This window comes from Lycium barbarum, chromosome 10 (assembly GCF_019175385.1).
Source record: "Lycium barbarum isolate Lr01 chromosome 10, ASM1917538v2, whole genome shotgun sequence".
NCBI lineage: Eukaryota > Viridiplantae > Streptophyta > Magnoliopsida > Solanales > Solanaceae > Lycium > Lycium barbarum.
Genome location: NC_083346.1, coordinates 36,172,084 through 36,190,922, shown reverse-complemented (window position 1 = coordinate 36,190,922; position 18,839 = coordinate 36,172,084). Strand labels below are relative to the sequence as shown.

Here is an 18,839-nt window from a genome sequence, read left to right as displayed (position 1 = left end):
TGACGACCCCTCGCTTGTCACCCAACACCTAACCTATTTATGTTATTGGGCTCACAACTTATTATATGGGCATATTTAGTGAATTTCTTCATATACGCTGGATTTAGGCTAAAGCTGTTGGATGCTGCCGAACCGTACAATAAACTGTGTATCCGCCCTTATAGAATTACCTACTACAACAGATTAAAACACATTAAGAGTATAAAATTATTGAAATAAATCATAAAAAGACAAAGATAGAAATACTAGCTAGGAAGAAAGATGTTGCATTATAAGTATTTGTCTTAGAAGCCCCAATGAAGGAGAGGGAGGGGAAAAGAAAAGTGGAATACACTACCATCCAAATCTCCCTTTTTTTTCTCTCCCACTAATGATGAGGAAACTTTGAGGAAAATTTTTGAGAGAAGCCAATGTTCCAAATGATTTGTTTTCCTCCAATATTTTGCGACACCTCCTTCAACCTGGAAAACCCTCTTCCTTTCTCCTCCATTGCCACCATTTGTTTTCCAATGTGACCATTTCATGCATGACACTATCTATCATTTTCCCTTCAAAGCATAAACTTGCTCAAGACAAAGCGTAACGAATGCATATAATCTTTTTTTCCCTCCATTCTTGAAACACAAGGAAGGATATATATGATATATTCTGTTTGCTAAATTTCGTCGTAGAGGAGGATGAAGAAGGTATGAATGGCGCGGGATCACGTGTTCTGTTCTCTGTGTAATGAATCAATTATGATATGAGTTGCCTCCCCTGTTTCCAGTCTAAGAAAAACAACGAGCCACGGCCGGCTAAGGACCCGTCCGTGGCGGTTGCTCGTCCCGCATATCCTCCATCCTCCCCACCACATTTTGGTATCTTCTTTTTTCCCTATAAAACTGACATTTGAAAATATTTTATGCCAACACATGTCCTGATGTTTCTCTTTATTTTTGTTCTTCCTGTAAGAATAGGTCTAATTAAACATGTAAGGAAAGAACGAGCTCGAAGAGGTTAAGAATATGCAAAGAATTTGTGGTTTTTGTACAAGAAAGAGAGCAAAAGAAATAGGAAGTCTTAAATTAACACTTTTCTAAGACGTAAAATAATTACAGTATATGTATTTTTAAAATCTAGTACCTCATAAAGTTTATGCATTTGAAAATAATCTCCGCATGGAAACAGTGGTCTTCAAAACTAATGACTAGTACTAATACCTTATTCAGTAAATAAGAAGGCCAATGTATTAAGCATGATGGTGCTGGATTGATACATGTGCATGTCTTGTGTACTTATTCCTAGCACACCTGCAGGCTAATTGTGTTTCTCTGCCTAAATTTGACAGAAAACAACAACTACAAACCACCATGTGAAAACCCTTATAACAAGGCTGATCAAGCTAGCCATCCCGTTGAAAATGGGGATAGCAGCAACGCTAAAACTTTCACATTCCGTGAGCTAGCCAGTGCAACTAAGAACTTCCGACAAGAATGCCTAATAGGGGAAGGTGGATTTGGAAGAGTCTTCAAGGGAACACTTCAAGGTGGAGAGGTAACTAACTTAATTGGTTCCCACTCTAATCAAAGAGTCATCTATTTTTGTGCATCTATCTGATGATATCTGGTGTCTAAATAAATAGGTTGTGGCAGTAAAGCAACTAGACAGGACAGGAACACAAGGAAACAAGGAGTTTCAAGTTGAAGTCTTAATGCTAAGTCTCCTTAACCACCAAAATCTAGTCAATCTCATTGGATACTGTGCTGATGGAGATCAGAGGATTTTAGTCTACGAATATATGCCAATGGGCTGTCTTGCTGATCATCTAATTGGTAATGGACATAGTTCTTACCCCTCTCCTCCAATGTTAATGCTTCTTCTTTACTGATTGCTTATAAATGTTACATGACTACTCCAGACATTAAGGAGGATCAAAAGCCATTAGATTGGCTAAAGAGAATAAAGATAGCCTCAGGTGCAGCTCAAGGACTTGAGTATCTACATGAAAAGGCCAATCCGCCAATCATTTATCGTGATCTCAGAACCACCAATATTCTATTAGATCAAGATTTCAATCCTAGACTTTCCGACTATGGCCTTGCCAAGCTGGCAGGTGGAGGGAATATCTCACATATATCACCGAGGGTAATGGGAACATACGGTTATTGTGCTCCAGAGTATGAAAGATCTGGTGAACTCTCTTTCAAGTCAGATGTATACAGTTTTGGAGTTGTTTTACTTGAACTTATTACAGGACGCCGTGCAGTGGATACCACAAGGCCCCCAGAGGAGCAAAACTTAGTTGCTTGGGTGAGGACGCACTCTCATTCAATATTTCTTCTCACTAGTTTCACTGTGACTGATTATGAAATGTGTGTGATTCATGAATAGGCACAACCGATTTTCAGGAATCCGAAAAGGTTCAGAGAAATGGCGGATCCAGTTCTGAAGAACAAGTTTCCAGAGAGAAGTTTGAATCAGGCAGTTGGGGTTGCAGCCATGTGTCTTCAAGAAGAGCCATCAGTCCGTCCCTTGATCAGTGATGTCGTTGCTGCTCTTACTACCCTCAACGTTGATGAACCAATTCCTGAATCTCCTTCGTCTCCTGAGAAAGACATTTCAGGTGCAGACAATTCAGATGAATACGAGCAAACGAGTTCAGATAATGAGGCCTTACCAAAAAGGAATGAGGATCAGAGCAGTGAGAATGATCAACAAAAAGATCAAGGTCATCGAAGTGTTGGCATTAATCATCACCCTGAAAATGTTCTTGATAGTGAAGATGATGATGATAGAGCAAGTTCTGATTATGGGTATGGAAGTACGTCAGGATCTTCAGAGTATGAGAAAGAAGACAGAACGCTTGAACTTGGAGGAGGGCTGACAACAAAATCTGGAAAATTGGGTTCCGAATCAAGACGCAAAAGTAAGTTAAAGTCATCCTCTCGAACAATCAGCTCAAGCTCAAGACGCAAAAGCAAGGTAAAACGTAACAGCTCAAACTCCACAAAAGACGATTCTGAAAAGAATGAGACATTCAATTTAAAGGACAAGAGCAATCATCAGCAACAAAGTAGCGTAAAGTCCAAAGATGTAAGTTTTGGTGCATATTCAAGTCAGAGCAGCAATGATGCGGAATCAGAAGAAAGGGATGGACTATATCACACAAGACGTGCAATTAGATCATGAAATTATACCTCAGAAATTAAAATGTTGATATTCTTTTATCATCAAGGTACATGGACACTTTTCTTCATCTGAGGTTTATAAATAAGAGTACACTATCACAAAGTGATGTTCTTTCAAATTATAACTATGGACAATCAATCTTGTATGCGAAGCAAGTATCTTATTTATATTTTTGGTATCCCCGTGAGTGTTTTGATATCTGGCATTATCATTCAATATTTCTTTTAGAGAAATACAAGTCCTAAAAGGGGGAATAGCATTGAAATTTTTCTTTATCTATTTACTTCTCTACAGCTAACATTAGACTTGTCTTTCATCTCACAAACTTTAAAGTCGTTTATTACATGAAAGCTTTAAATTGATCAGTCATTTACCGGTCAAAACTAAGAGATGGAGATAGTAGAGTTCTTAATTAATTTCATTATCTCATGATAGTATTTGGCTGCTAACACTTACATAGGAATAAAACCGGAATACAAACAATAATTTTGCTGCAACCTGCTAGTTACGTCCTCATATTCAATTATTTGTGGTTAATATGTGCACCTTCGTACAAAGACGACTAATAACTTATTTGGTCAAACTTCTAAAATTTAGCCGGCATCTAGTACTTTCAATTAAGCCAAACAAAAGGGGTGGTCCCATATAAATTCTACATCAGTAAAAACTTAAAACATTGAATTCAGGAAATCAGAATTACTTGATTGAAGTCTTTAAGGCCAAGACAAAAATGGACAGTTGCTTATGTTCAAACTGCAATTCTCAAAAGGTGGGAATTGGGGAGTTTTAAAATGTTATCAAGATCTTGCTGTAATTTTTTAACCTTGATTATGACATTCCAGTGCCCCAACCAAGAGGGGTTTAAAATTTTCAAAGTTTCTCCAAAAAATTCTCTTTAACCAAAAATACACAATAATTTGCCATTTTTAAGATTAAGCATCAAACCAAATGCCTTCTTTTCTTACTTCACTAGAGGAGAATACTAAATTTGTAATGAGAAACTAATTGTACCTTCGAAGAAGCGTTATTGTATCCACTGACAAATAAATGAAAAAAAGATTTTCCAGACGAATGGAATTGTAATATTTAGCAGAGGGATGAAGAGAAAAAGATAATTCACTGTTTACTTTTGTTGGTTTTTTTCAATTATGAAGCAGCAGCGAGGTTCTAATACAATTGAAAATCTTTGGGCAATTCGCGCGAATGCCCCTCTTTTGGGCTGGTCTTTAGATTTTGCCCCTCAAAATGGTGGTCTTGAATTATTGCCCTTCCGAGCAAAAGCAACATAGTACAAAGATATTATTATCCCTAACCATTACATATAAACAAATATCGTTATTCAAATTTACCTTTATTCAAATCCTTCCCTTCTTTCATATCGTTAACACAAATTTCGTTCCCAATTTTTCACATTATTCAAATCATTGTTTCAAGTCAGATTTGTCAATTGATTTTGCTGCTACAAATCAGTAAAAGGTACAAATCTTAATTCAACTTAGGGGTGGGCGTTCGGTTTTTCGGTTCGGTTTTATCAAACTTCGGTTTGGCTATTTCGGGTTCGGTTTTTTTAAGGTGGACACCAAACACCGAACCAAACTAGTTCGGTTCGGTTCTTTCGGTTTCGGTTTTTTAAAGTTCGGTTCGGTACGGTTTCGATTTTTTCAATTCGGTTTTTTTAATATAATATTAGAAGCGATTCCATTGACACTAATTCATATTCTCAAAAGCAATAAAACATAAAACTGATAAATTAAAATCAAAATCAAACAAACAGGATATACAAGAACAGAAAACTATAATCATGACATAGGATTACTAGGTGTTATATACATACCGTAAGAATAATTAAGAAAACACATAAAGGACATACATTAATCCTAAAGAGACATCCTAGTTACCTTTCTTTGTTAAGGATATTTGATTTTTTCAATTGAAGTGAAAAATTAGGGATACAAATGCAAAAGAGGACTTATTACAATTGGATTTTTTTTGCTTTAAACTTAATGGGCCTGGACTATTTTAATTTTTTTGGGTACTGTATTACATTTCGGTGCGCGTTCGGTTTTTCGGTTCGGTTTTATCAAACTTCGGTTCGGCTATTTCGGTTTCGGTTTCGGTTTTTTGACGATGGACACCAAACACCGAACACAACTAGTTCGGTTCGGTTCGGTTTGTTGAAGTTTCAGTTCGGTACGGTTCGGTTTTTCGGTTTTCGGTATTTATGCCCAGCCCTAATTTAACTCAATTTAACGATTTTATGGAGTTTAGATTGTTAATATTTGAAAGAAAAAAAATCTTCTACGACCTGATTATTAAGAAACAGCTGACATACAGCTTAGATTGAACATTGCGCATGATAAAATTACTCAGCAAAATAGAATTGATTGAATTTATTTCTTTGTTTTGATTTTAATTACTTTATACCTTACTTAAATTAGTATACAATGCTCATTAACTTGAAATTGTAATTATAGTAAATTCAATTTAAATCAGGCAATGCTTATCGATTTAAACTTGAATTAAGGCAAACTGTGAACAAATTTTGAACAAGTATGCCGAAAGAGGCAAAAGTTTAATTTATTTAGGAGTACATTTTGCCGTTACAGGCAAAGTCCATTATCATAACCAAAACAAAAAGTACTTATGCCAGAGGAGACAAAAGTTCAATTTACAAAAGAGTAGATTATGCCGTTATCGGCAAAGTTTTGAACAAACTTCATAACAAGTATGCCATAGAGGGCAAAAGTTTTGGTTTATATAGAAGTACAAATCAGTCCATTTTAAATTGGAATAACTGTTGCATGGATTTGATTTATATTGCATGAAGATAGAGGAGGTTTTTCAGTTTTTTTTTTTAACCAAAAACAGTTACTGCATTATCATAAGCAAAACAAAAAGTACTTATGTCGGAGAAGGCAAAAGTTCAATTTACAAAAGAGTAGAGTATGCCGTTACCGGCAAAGTTGTAAACAAAACTTCATAACAAGTACGCCGGAGAAGCCAAAGGTTCTGTTTTATATAGAAGTATAAATTAGTCCAGTTGCATCAATCCTCTAATTGGAATAACTGTTGCAGGGATTTGATTTAAATTGGATGAAGATAGAGGAGGTTTTTCATTTTTTTTTTTAACCAAAAACAGTTACTGCATTATCATAAGCAAAATAAAAAGTGCTTATGCCGAAGGAGGTCAAAGTTCAATTTACAAAAGAGTAGAGTATGCCGTTACCGGCAAAGTTCTGAACAAAATTTCATAACAAGTATGCCGAAGAAGGCAAAAGTTCTGGTTTATATAGAAGTATAAATTAGTCCAGTTGCGTCAATCCTCTAATTGGAATAACTGTTGCAGGCATTTGATTTATATTGCATGAAGATAAAGGAGGTTTTTCAGTTTTTTTTTTTTTTTAACCAAAAACAGTTACTGCATTATCATAAGCAAAACAAAAAGTACTTATGCCGGAGGAGGCAAAAGTACAATTTACAAAGGAGTAGAGTATGTCGTTACAGGCAAAGTTCTGAACAAGTATGCCGGAGAAGGCAATACTTCTGTTTAGAAGCCATTAAAGTAAAATTCTACAAACTTAAAGAAACTTAGACTTCATTAAGATACATTTAAATATATATGTCCACAAAACATAAAATCCTAACTTCATAAGTACCAAACTACCATCATTAGTTCTAATTTCATGTGTACCCATTCCAAATTGCCCCATCGTCAATTTGACCAGTGTGATGGAATAACCTCTGCCTTACAAATCGTAATTCTCTTCGTAGATCATCATTTTCTCTACTTAGAGCACCGTAAAGAGCCGTCAGAAAATCTATGTCTCTTTTGATATCAACAATTTCTTGAGTAATTTGCAAATTTGCAATATTAGGATGGATTTGGTTATGAAGATGGGCATGTTCATGTGCTTGCCCGTGGGCACCATTACCATGTACAATATGTTGATTTTGGTTCATTTTGTATGTGATTATATCTGGTTTTCAGAAGTAAAGTGTTTTTTTTTCTTCTTCCAAATGTTATGTTGGTTTATATAGAAGTATAAATTAGTCAATTTTAAATTGGAGTAACTGTTGCATGGATTTGATTTAAATTGGATAAAGACAGAGGAGGTTTTTCAGTTTCATGGAAATAACTGTTGCAATTTCATTGGAATAACTGTTGCAGAAACAGTGACTCCGTTTTTTAACAATGCTGGTAGGGGCACAACTTCTGTTTACAAAATGGTAGATATGTCGTTTGAGGCATACTTCATGACTTTACATACAAAGTCTGCTGGGAAGGGCAGAACTTAAATTTTCAAAAATAACAACTTAAATACATTGCATTTTGGTTTTTTCTCAAGTGAATCTCTCTTTATGCAGGAAGTATAACAAAAAATGACACCAAGATGCATCTACATAGCCTTCAACGGCAAATGGGACGCCACCTACAATTATGTCAATCGTGAAACCAAGCTAATACTTGTCAACGATGGTGTAAATTTTCAACAATTCACTCAACAGATATTTGCGGGGCATACACAAGATACTCAGCAAAAAGAGGCTAACATATGGTTTGACACCAGTGAGAAAACATCCAAAGGGATGCGTGTAACAAACGACATTGATCTTCACATTTGCTTGTACCTGCTCAACAACAATGACAACTTCAGAAATTCTCGTTTCATATTAGAGTTCAATTCAACTGATACGGAGAACAACCCATTACAAGAACATCATAATGACTCTATCCTAATAACAAAACGACAAACCATAGAGGAAATTGACAGACACCTCTGCATTGCTTATGAAGAAGACATATCTGAAGTTGGATTGGATGACGAAAAACACAACCCTATTGGACATAACCTTGGGATTCCACATGAGCAGAGCGAGATAGTAACTCCTAACCAGACACCTGAGCAGCTACAATGGCAACCGCCAAACATTGAACAAGTTGTAAACAATGACCTTCCTCAGCATCCAACTTCAATGAATGTTGTATCACTTACTCCGAGCATGACAGTTGAAGAGACATAAATACAGCCATGCAACAAAAGAAAGACACTAAAGAGGAAGAGGATACAAAATGATACACAAATTTTGACACCTAGTGCATCGATTGATCAAATAGAAGTTGGTATTTTATTCAAAGACAAAGATGCCGTGAAAAAGTGCATGAATAACATTGCAATTACTCGTCATCAATAGTACAAGGTAGAAAATTCATGCACGCAACGGTATTACATCAGATGTGTTGACCCAACCTACATTTGGCATTTCCACAGTTCAAGGTTCAGAGGATCAAAACTTTTCAAAGTAGTTAACTTTGAAAAGAGATATAGTTGTTCAATAAATTTCATCACCTCTGACATGAGGAATGCAACTTCAAAAGTCATATTGGAATACATTACAGACGTAGTACGCCATACACTACAAGAGATAACACCCAAATTTGTGATTGAAGAAATGAGAAGCAGATATGGCTTGCACATTGGTTACCACAAAGCATGGCGTTCCCTCCAACAAGCTTATAATGTCATAAGAGGAAGCCCAGAAAATAACTGCACTTCTACCGCAATATTTTCACATGATGAAATTAAGAAATCCTAGAACAGTTGCTAACATCAAATGGACCCCTGACAATAAGTTTAAGTATGCTTTTTTCGCTTATGGAGCATTAATTGAGGGTTGGAAACACTGCAGACCAGTAATGATGGTGGATGCAACGGTGTGCTCATGATAGCAGTAGCAAAGGATGGCAACAACAGCATATTTCCTCTCGCATTTGGTATTGCAGACTCTGAAAATAATGAATCCTACAGGTGGTTCTTCAGACACGTGAAAAAGGTGTTTGGCACGCGCAAAGACCTATCAATTCATTCTGATCGCCAAGCATCAATTGCAACTGCAATCAAAGAACTGTATCCAGATACCCAGCATGGAATATGCATCTACTATATGGAGAAGAACTTGCAGAAATATTTCCCATCCGAAGCGATCCTATCACTATTCTACAATGCAGCAACTACCTACAAACAGGCAGAGTTTCGGACCTATATGTCACAGATTCAACAAATCGACCCAAAAGCTGCAGAATACATAGAAGAAGAACCACCAGAAAGATGGGCACGTTCATTCCACACCAACAGGCGTTACAACATGCTCACAACAAACAATGTAGAGACAACGAATTTTGTATTGAGGAAAGCAATGGAGTTGCCAATAATGGCATATATTGATTACATCCAAAACAAGTCGCAAAATTGGTTTTACCAGAGAAGATTGGATGCAACAGAATTGTCCCATGACCTGACATGTTGGGCTGAAAAGATTCTGCTTGAAAAGATAAGTAGAGGCTTCACAATGAAAGTAAGTACATTTTACCAACACACACTTCAATATTAGTTTGGTGAGCAATGCATAGTTTAATTTTAACCAAACACAAAAGTTATGCTGGACAAAGGAACAACTATGACCCTATTTTTATACTTAGTTCTGTCGGAAGGGGCAGACTCTTATTTTAACTAGCCTGGAATTATGCTAGTAAGGACATAACTATGACACTGTTTTTATGCTCACAATAAAAGTAAGTAGATTTTACCAACACACACTTCAATCTTAGTTTTATGAGCAATGTATAGTTTAAATTTAACCAAACACAAAAGTTATGCTGGACAAAGGAACAACTATGACCCTATTTTATACTGAGTTCTGCCGGAAGGGGCAGACTCTTATTTTCACTGTACAGGAAGTATGCCGGAAAGGGCATAACTCTCACATAATCTGAAAAATATCACTCATTTATATTGTCAATTTCCACAGGTAGAAAACACAACTCCCGTCAAATTTGTTGTGAAAGATGAAGGATATCAATACAATATAGACCTAAAGAATATGACTTGTGAATGCTTGGAGTTCCAAACTGACGAGTTACCGTGCACACATGCCATGGCAGTTATAGACAAAAGAAGTTTGCCAAAATCTACATATTGTGCGGACTGGTTCAAGAAACAAGCCTGGCAAGAGACATACAAAGGTGAAATACTATCAGTTGGAAATGAAGACTCATGGATTATTCCACAAAACATTATGGATATTAAAATAACGCCGCCTGATGTTAAAATAAGACCTGGAAGAAAACAAACAAAAAGATATCGTCCAAGAAGAGAATCGACAAAGTACACATACAGATGTGGTAGATGCAAGTTCTTTGGACACACTAGGGCAACCTGTAACCACAGTCCAGCTCTCAATCCATATTCAAGAAGATACAGGAAAAGGAAATTGTCATCGTAACATCACACTCTTATACATGGTTTATATGAATTTATCTTATGATTCTTGACGCATAATGCACACTCTGCTTGAAAAGAAATGGCAAAACTTTGATATTACTAAGACAGAGACTTCAAGAATCTTATCACACATTTATTCTTTTGTCCATTCTTTTATTAATTTGTTATATTCTTGTTGATGATAATAAAACACTATATAATAGCAAGAGATAAATGGTCTACAATTCTCTACCATAAAACATTGAGGAAAAAAGAAAAAAAATCATCAACTTTAATTATCCAGTTTTATAATTTATGCCTCCTGTGGCAGGTATAACAGTTTTTGCCGGGGAAAATGGCAAAATAAAATTGGTATCTCAAAGTCTACATGGTAAGTTTAATAAATGTATGACTTGGGACATAACAATATTCTTTCTCTCTGTTGTTTTCAAGTTTTACATTTATCCTGGAACCGGCATGTCTTCCGTTTACAAAATAAATAAGTATGTCGTTAGGGGCATACTTATGTGCTTTGTTGTTTATAAAATATTTTAAAATGCTGGAAAATTGGAAAAAAAACATTCAGCACAACACAATTAACACTAAGTAAAATATTTCATTCATTCATAGCAAAATTTCATTCATAGCAAAATTTCATTCATACAAATTTTGGAGAGCAAAAAAAAAAAAAAACAATGACAACAAAATAGACTAAAAATAAAAATTCATTCATACTAAATCAAAAATTATGAGCAGATCTAGTCTATAACTACAATCCCCTCCTTCTTCTCAACAATAATCCCTATGTCAACATTGCACTCAACAAGCCTAAAGCATAGAGTATCTCCTTCCTGCAGCCCATTGGAATCAACAAAGTCTTTCCACCCCTGGCAAAGGCACCGATATGCACCAACTTTGTAAGTCATCTTGTAGTAATGCTAACCATAAAGCACGTAGGCTTCACATTCAAAGTCCGGAACACTGTCTGAGATGTCATTTGGAAAGATCTGCAACGAAATAAACACACAAAATTATTACTAAAAATACGGATGAATGGAATAAAAACCCAGATGAAAACAAAAAAGTTTCATGGTAACATTTACACATACAAAGTCATTGTTACGGACATAGGACCTGCTTAACCTTTTCTCGAAATTCACATCCATTGTTATGCAGCAAAAGTTGTATAAGAAAGAGATAAAATGTGAGTGATTGTAAAAATGGTCTAATTTATAGTGTAAAATCATAAGTACAGTCAAAATACACTTAATTAAAGTTAATAAATGCGTTTGACTGCCCAAAATATTGGCGTCTCAACTAATCCCAATAAAATGCGTTCTGACTAGTCAAAAAAGTTAAAAGGTTTTGTCTTTGTTGCCGGTTATGGCAAGTTCTCTGAACTTAATTTCTGCTGGAAAGGGTGGAACTTCTGTTTATAAAATGATAAACTATGCCGACCCCGGCAAACTCCTATTACATAACCACCATAAAGTTGTGATGCAAAGGGCATAACTTTGGTTTTCAACAAAATAACAGCTTTCCGTCAAAAATAATCCCCAATAAATGCATTTTGGCTGGTCAATAACTTCAAAGGGTTTGTCTTTGTTGCTGGTTGTGGCAAGTTTTCTGAACTTAAATTCTGCCGGAATCGGCAGAACTTCTGTTTACATAATGAGAAACTATGCCGACCCCGGCAAACTTCTATTACATAACCACCATGAAGTTGTGATGGAAAGGGCATAACTTGGATTTTCAACAAAATAACAGCTTTTATGAACAGAGAAGTTGAGATTAAAAATGAACACCATCAAATTACAAAGGGGCTTAAAGTTGAAATTTATAACACAAACAAACTATACAATCTTATAACATTTACAAAAAAACACAAGGGCGCGTGAAAAAAAGATTACATAGTGCAAAAATAACTAAAACAAACTATTTTTTTTCCTTTCTTCACAGATCTTGCTCTCTTTTTCATCTCATACTCACACTCCATATCGTTATGCTCATGATAATCACTTCCAGCTGTATCTGGTGGCGTGTCATAACCCTTTGTCAGCTTATCTTTCCCATGACAAACCAAATTAATTTACCACTCTTTCATGTAGTTCATCAAACCAGAATCATCCCAATCAGCAGGATTTTGACCACTAATCAGTATATCAGCAAACTTGATCAAAAAACGACCACAATTATAATCTCTGAAAGTCATAAAAGAGAGATGTTTTAGAACAACAGAAAAGCAAAAACAATAAAAAAATAAAAATCAACAAAAAACAACGGAAAAAGCTAAAAAAAACATAAGAATGAAACGTACGATCCTTGCTTTGGACAGGCAGCCCAGGTATATGTCAGATTACTGAAGTTATTGTATGATGGCCTGAATAATTGAAAATCATTGATCATCAACAACTTAGGGATCATACCACAGTAGGCCTTGACAATGCGAACCAAATGATCATCATTATGATTAAGTGAGTTATAAACTACCAATTTACGCTCATCAATGATGAAAACAGCAAGTGCATAGTGAGAAATTGCTTCAGGATCATCATCTCTTGGGCGAATAGGGATTAATACCCTGTCGACATTCTCCCATGATATACCACATTTTCCTCTTCTCCCATACACAATATTACTAAGCAAAAATACATCATCACTGTCACCACCAAACCAGTGGTAATTAACCGGGTCTTTGTTGTATCTATTGATGTCAAATTGCATGAGCTGATCAAACATCATATCGACGGTTGTGTACTTAACAGCATTGGCAGCTGGAGGATGATACATCATTTTCTTCCTCAAATAATATAGCATCACATCAATATGTTGTGTTAAGGAAAAAAATAGTGATTCTGCGATAAAGAAAAAAAAAAGAAGCAAGAAGCAATAACTAACAGAAAAATAAGAAAAGAAAAAGTAAAAGACAATCATGAACCTCATCATTAAGCGCATAGACATCATGGTACAGCACCAAAAAAAAACATCCTATATTTTGGCTCAACATCACCCAACTTATAAACTTTACTGAGTTGGTTCAAATTGTCATGATGCATTACCTCGTCTTCTGCCCTGATTAAAGAAAAGGGAACAAAAATTACAAAAATACAGGCAGAAGTTAGGTTCACAAAAAGAAAAATTTATCAACAAGTTTTGAACAATATGCCAGAAGGGGCAAGATTTAAGTTTCAAAAAGTAAAAGTTTGCCGGAGTGGGCAGAAAATAACTTTCCAAAAGAGATGAGTATGTCGGAGGAGGCAGAACATGAGTTTGCAATAAAATGTGAAAGTACGTCGGAAGGAGCAAGAGCTAAGTTTCAAAAAGTAAAAGTATACCGGTGTAGCCAGAAATATAACTTTACGAAAAAAGGTAGTATGCCGGAGTAGGCAGAACATGAGTTTGCAATAAAAGGGGGGATTATGCCAGGAGGGGCAAAAATACAAAGATTGTACTTAAAAGACTGAAAAAGAAAAAAACATAAACCCAAAATAAGGAAGAAAAATGCAAGAAAGCAAACACATAACTAAAACCATACCCAGTAGGTCGAAAGTTACTTGGTGGAAGATTTCGAGGATTGATAAATTTTTTCCAAAAAGTTCACGACAACTTTGCTTTTGAAGTAATGGAATAGGCACATCCTTCTGTACTGTTCATTCCAGTCACTTTCGTCCTTCCGTGACCCAAAAGGAAGATCATTACGTCCAGAATATAGCATCCATCCGGGTGTCGGGGTATCATCCTCTGCTGTCCTTTTCCTCTGGCGCCTTGTCTTCAAGGAAGATAGCACTTCTGCCACTTCAACAACAGGCTCTTCTTCAGCAAGAGGATGGGTTTGAATAACAGTACTCTCTTTGATAGCGGAAGAAGCGACATTTACAATATCTTCAAAGGACACATATCGAAAATTGTCCTCCATTCCTTGAGAGTTATCACCCTTTCCATCAACAACAGCAGACTCCCTTGGAGTGGTGACTTGAACCGAGTCTGCATTGGCAAGTTCGGTCCTCAATGGCTCAACCATTTTAATAGGCTTGGGCATAACACCAATATGAGGAACAACAGCGCGTTCATCACCCTCGTTAGAAACTTGAGCTTCAGGTGTTTCACGTCTTATATGCTCAAGATTTTCAACTGTTGTTTGCTCAAGATTTCAGGCGTATGTCCTTTGGATGGAGATACGTTGGATTCTTCGCGATTGGCGTCACGAAACTGTTCACCACCCAATTATTCCTCCACAACAACCTACATAAAGTAACAAATTAAGAAACACAACATCCATCATCGAAAGAAAAATATTAAAATAAAAAATTAACAAATTCTGCAAGTGGTAAAAGATTGAAAATTATGTCAAAACAAGCAGAAGTTAGGTTCACAAAAAGGAAAATTTATCAACAAGTTTTGAACAATATGCCGGAAGGGGCAAACCTTATGCTTGAAAAAGGGAAAAGTATGCCGGAAGGGGCAAGATTTAAGTTTCAAAAAGTAAAAGTATGCCGGACTGGGCAGAAAATAACTTTTCAAAAGAGATGAGTATGCCGGAGGAGGCAGAACATAAGTTTGCAATAAAATGTGAAAGTATGCCGGAAGGGGCAAGAGCTAAGTTTCAAAAAGTAAAAGTATACCGGTGTAGGCAGAAATATAACTTTGCGAAAAAAGGTAGTATGCCGGAGTAGGCAGAACATGAGTTTGCAATAAAAGGGGGGATTTTGCCAGGAGGGGCAAAACTATCATTTGCATAAGCAAAACAAAAAAGAGCACACAAAATGTTAACTACCAGAAAAGTGTGCCAGGCAACTTAGGTTTAGAAAATAACAAAGTATAAATGTAAATTTACCGAAGGCAATTCAGCCTCAACGTTTTCAGTTGCAGTTCCTTCAGCTTGAGATACAATGGATTCATCATGATGAGGCGACACAACGTATCACCCTCTTCTGTCCTATCATCTCTGGCAGGAGATAAATCTCGTTCGAGATGATCAGAAACCACCGCAGCATCATCTTGAGTTTGCTCAAGATTTTCAGGTGTATGTCGTTTGGGTGGAGATACGTTGGATTCTTTGCGATTGGCATCACGAAACTGTTCACCACCCAATTATTCCTCCACAACAACCTACATAAAGTAACAAATTAAGAAACACAACATCCATCATCGAAGGAAAAATATTAAAATAAAAAATTAACAAATTCTGCAAGTGGTAAAAGATTAAAAATTATGTCAAAACAGGCAGAAGTTAGGTTCACAGAAAGGAAAATTTATCAACAAGTTTTGAACAATATACCGGAAGGGGCAAACCTTATGCTTGAAAAGGGGAAAAGGATGCCGGAAGGGGCAAGATTTAAGTTTCAAAAAGTAAAAGTATGCCGGACTGGGCAGAAAATAACTTTCCAAAAGAGATGAGTATGCCAGAGGAGGCAGAACATAAGTTTGCAATAAAATGTGAAAGTATGCCGGAAGGGGCAAGAGCTAAGTTTCAAAAAGCAAAAGTATCAGTTGCATTTCCTTCAGCTTGAGATACAATGGATTCATCATGATGAGGCGACACCAACGTATCATCCTCTTCTGTCCTATCATCTCTGGCCGGAGATAAATCTCGTTCGAGATGATCAGAAACTACCGCAGCGTCATCTTGAGTTTGCTTAAGATTTTCAGGCATATGTCCTTTCGATGGAGATACGTTGGATTCTACGCGATTGGCATCACGAAACTGTTCACCGCCCAATTGTTCCTCCACAACAACCTACATAAAGTAACAAATTAAGAAACACAACATCCATCATCGAAGGAAAAATATTAAAATAAAAAATTAACAAATTCTGCAAGTGGTAAAAGATTAAAAATTATGTCAAAACAGGCAGAAGTTAGGTTCACAAAAAGGAAAATTTATCAAAAAGTTTTGAACAATATACCGGAAGGGGCAAACCTTATGCTTGAAAAAGGGAAAAGGATGCCGGAAGGGGCAAGATTTAAGTTTCAAAAAGTAAAAGTATGCCGGACTGGGCAGAAAATAACTTTCCAAAAGAGATGAGTATGCCGGAGGAGGCAGAACATAAGTTTGCAATAAAATGTGAAAGTATGCCGGAAGGGGCAAGAGCTAAGTTTCAAAAAGCAAAAGTATGCCGGTGTAGGAAGAAATATAACTTTGCAAAAAAAGGTAGTATGCCGGAGTAGGCAGAATATGAGTTTGCAATAAAATGGGGGATTATGGCAGGAGGGGTAAAACTATCATTTGCATAAGAAAAAAAAAAAAGAGTACACAAAGTGTTAACTACCAGAAAAGTGTGCCAGGCAACTTAGGTTTAGAAAACAACAAAGTATAAATGTAAATTTACCGAAGGCAATTCTGCCTCAACATTTTCAGTTGCATTTAGAGATTGAACTTGTTCAATATCTGTCTCCATAGGACGTGACACATTTGCTTGGCCTTCTCCAAAAACATGTTCAAATGCATTGTCCCTATCAACTGCCACATTTGTAGGTTGAGGACCATCCGGAAGCCATGGATTAGGAGAAGCATCTGCATCTTGTAATGTCTTGCGTAATTTTCTTCTCTTGTAAAACCAGATTTTGCCTCCCAACTCTGTCTCATTAACGGTTCTTTCACTAGAAACGGCTTGCACATCTTCCATCTGAATTTCTTGATTACTTTCAGCCTCAACATTAGACAAATCAACACCAAACGAGTTGCCCCCCCCCCCCCCCCCATCTCCGGTGGCAGTTTCAACATCCCAAAAGGCCTGTTCAATATCAGCAATATCTTCACCAACATGAGACTGCACCGATCTTCTTCGTTGGCCAACGGAAGATTGCTCAACATTTTTACGAGACCTGGCTTGTTTAGTTTTCTTTTTAGCAGCAACACTTTTACGAACAGATCTTGTACTCTTGCGTCTACCCTTTTCAACATGACGAGGAGAATCAACATGTCGACGAACATTTTCAGCATCAGGAGCAGTTTGGGATTCAAAATTTAATCCTGCTTTTTGCAGAGCAGAAATCAGCTGATCCATTCGGACCTTCTCCTGCTGTTGATTATTCAAAATCCTATCCAATTTAACATCACAAACATTTTCTAGGAACTAGGAAAATAAACAAATACAGCAAAGTGTTAAACTCAAGAAAAAAAAGAACAAAACTTTTAGAGGAAAAACAGAGAGGAACGATGAGAAATACCTCAATGTGACGCTCTAGAGAAGAGCTTTCAGTGGATTTGCCATCAATATTGGCATCTTCAGATTCACTTCCATCAACACTTGAATTGTCCGGAGATTCATCAACCACCCATTTACCTCGCTATTGAAATAAAATCCATACAATAATAAATAATAATTACATCAAAACAGAAAAAGAAAACCACATTAAAAGTTGACACAAAAAGTAAAGGGCAATAAACACCATTACCTTTCTCGTGTACTCTTCGGATACAAGCAATTTCTTGACATCATTGAATTGTGGAGATTTATTACTGACATACGACAACATCAGAGGTTCACGACAATCGCCAACAATTTCAACATATTGTCTGCGATAGTCATTGAACCTAGACCAAACCCAAACGATAAAGCCATAAACAAAACCAACAACACCATAATCAATAGTATGTCTGTTTATCCCTTTCTTATATATTGATTTGAAACACCTCAGGAGTTCAGCAAAACACAAAGACCCCCAATTAAACTGCTCAAACAATTCACTATCCTCTATGTATACAATATGTTGCCACAATACCTTCTTATCAATCCTACCGCCCAATAAGGCACGACCAAGAATATATACCTCTGCTAGCATCACCGCATCAAGGTCATCTTCAAAATCTACATTTTCAGCACTCATCACATTCTTCAAATCCCTCATTTCCAAATTCCTTTTACCATCTTCAACACCAAAATATCTTCTCAAAAGACGACTGTCATTGGTTTTGTTATATTTAGCATAGAAAGATCTAAGAGGTTCAGTAATTGATAACCCAGTGACTCTCTTAAATGATTGGTCTGTAAATGTCACAAGTTTATCTTGTATATTAAAATGCATTTCATTGGTTTCAGAACAGTGAACTTCCGACAACAACATAAAATTCACCAAGATACCCGACATTTTTATATTATGCAATTCCATAAATTTCCAAAAAGGACGATTCTTCAAAATTACCAACTGTTCTTTTGTAAGAAATTTCTCAACAAATTTAACAAACTTTTCGTCCCCTCGCCATACAGCACTGATGCGTGTGTCTGTCCACTCTTCCGGACGAATATAATAGTCAGCAACTTGTCCAAATTGACGTCTCACGATTTAGCACACTGACATGAACAAAACATAAAATTCAATCAGGAAAAAAAAAACACATAAAAAAACATTACCAAAATATACATTAACACAATGCATTATGAAAAACGTAAAAGAAGAAAAAGAAAAAGA

At 36.2% G+C, this 18,839-nt stretch overlaps 2 protein-coding genes and 1 long non-coding RNA gene across 3 annotated transcripts; 2 read left to right on the top strand and 1 right to left on the bottom strand.

Annotated features, from left to right (window-relative positions):
* The first annotated feature begins 720 nt into the window (after positions 1–720).
* LOC132615845 (probable serine/threonine-protein kinase PBL25) lies at positions 721–3,511 on the top strand. The gene is made up of 5 exons (XM_060330442.1): positions 721–857; positions 1,328–1,533; positions 1,622–1,811; positions 1,898–2,289; positions 2,371–3,511. Exons 1-5 carry the CDS (start codon positions 743–745, stop codon positions 3,166–3,168), a joined length of 1,701 nt encoding a protein of 566 aa, XP_060186425.1. The 5' UTR covers positions 721–742; the 3' UTR covers positions 3,169–3,511.
* LOC132615846 (uncharacterized) lies at positions 2,450–4,328 on the bottom strand. Its single transcript, XR_009572871.1, has 3 exons — positions 4,180–4,328; positions 2,657–2,998; positions 2,450–2,584 (listed from the first exon to the last, which is right to left on the bottom strand). It is a non-coding gene; the product is annotated as an uncharacterized LOC132615846 (long non-coding RNA).
* Positions 4,329–7,642: 3,314 nt separating this feature from the next.
* Positions 7,643–10,449, top strand: LOC132612935 (uncharacterized). The gene is made up of 4 exons (XM_060327005.1): positions 7,643–7,647; positions 7,824–8,151; positions 8,857–9,522; positions 9,976–10,449. The coding sequence occupies exons 1-4, from the start codon at positions 7,643–7,645 to the stop codon at positions 10,447–10,449; spliced, it is 1,473 nt and encodes a 490-aa protein (XP_060182988.1).
* The last annotated feature ends 8,390 nt before the right edge of the window (positions 10,450–18,839 follow it).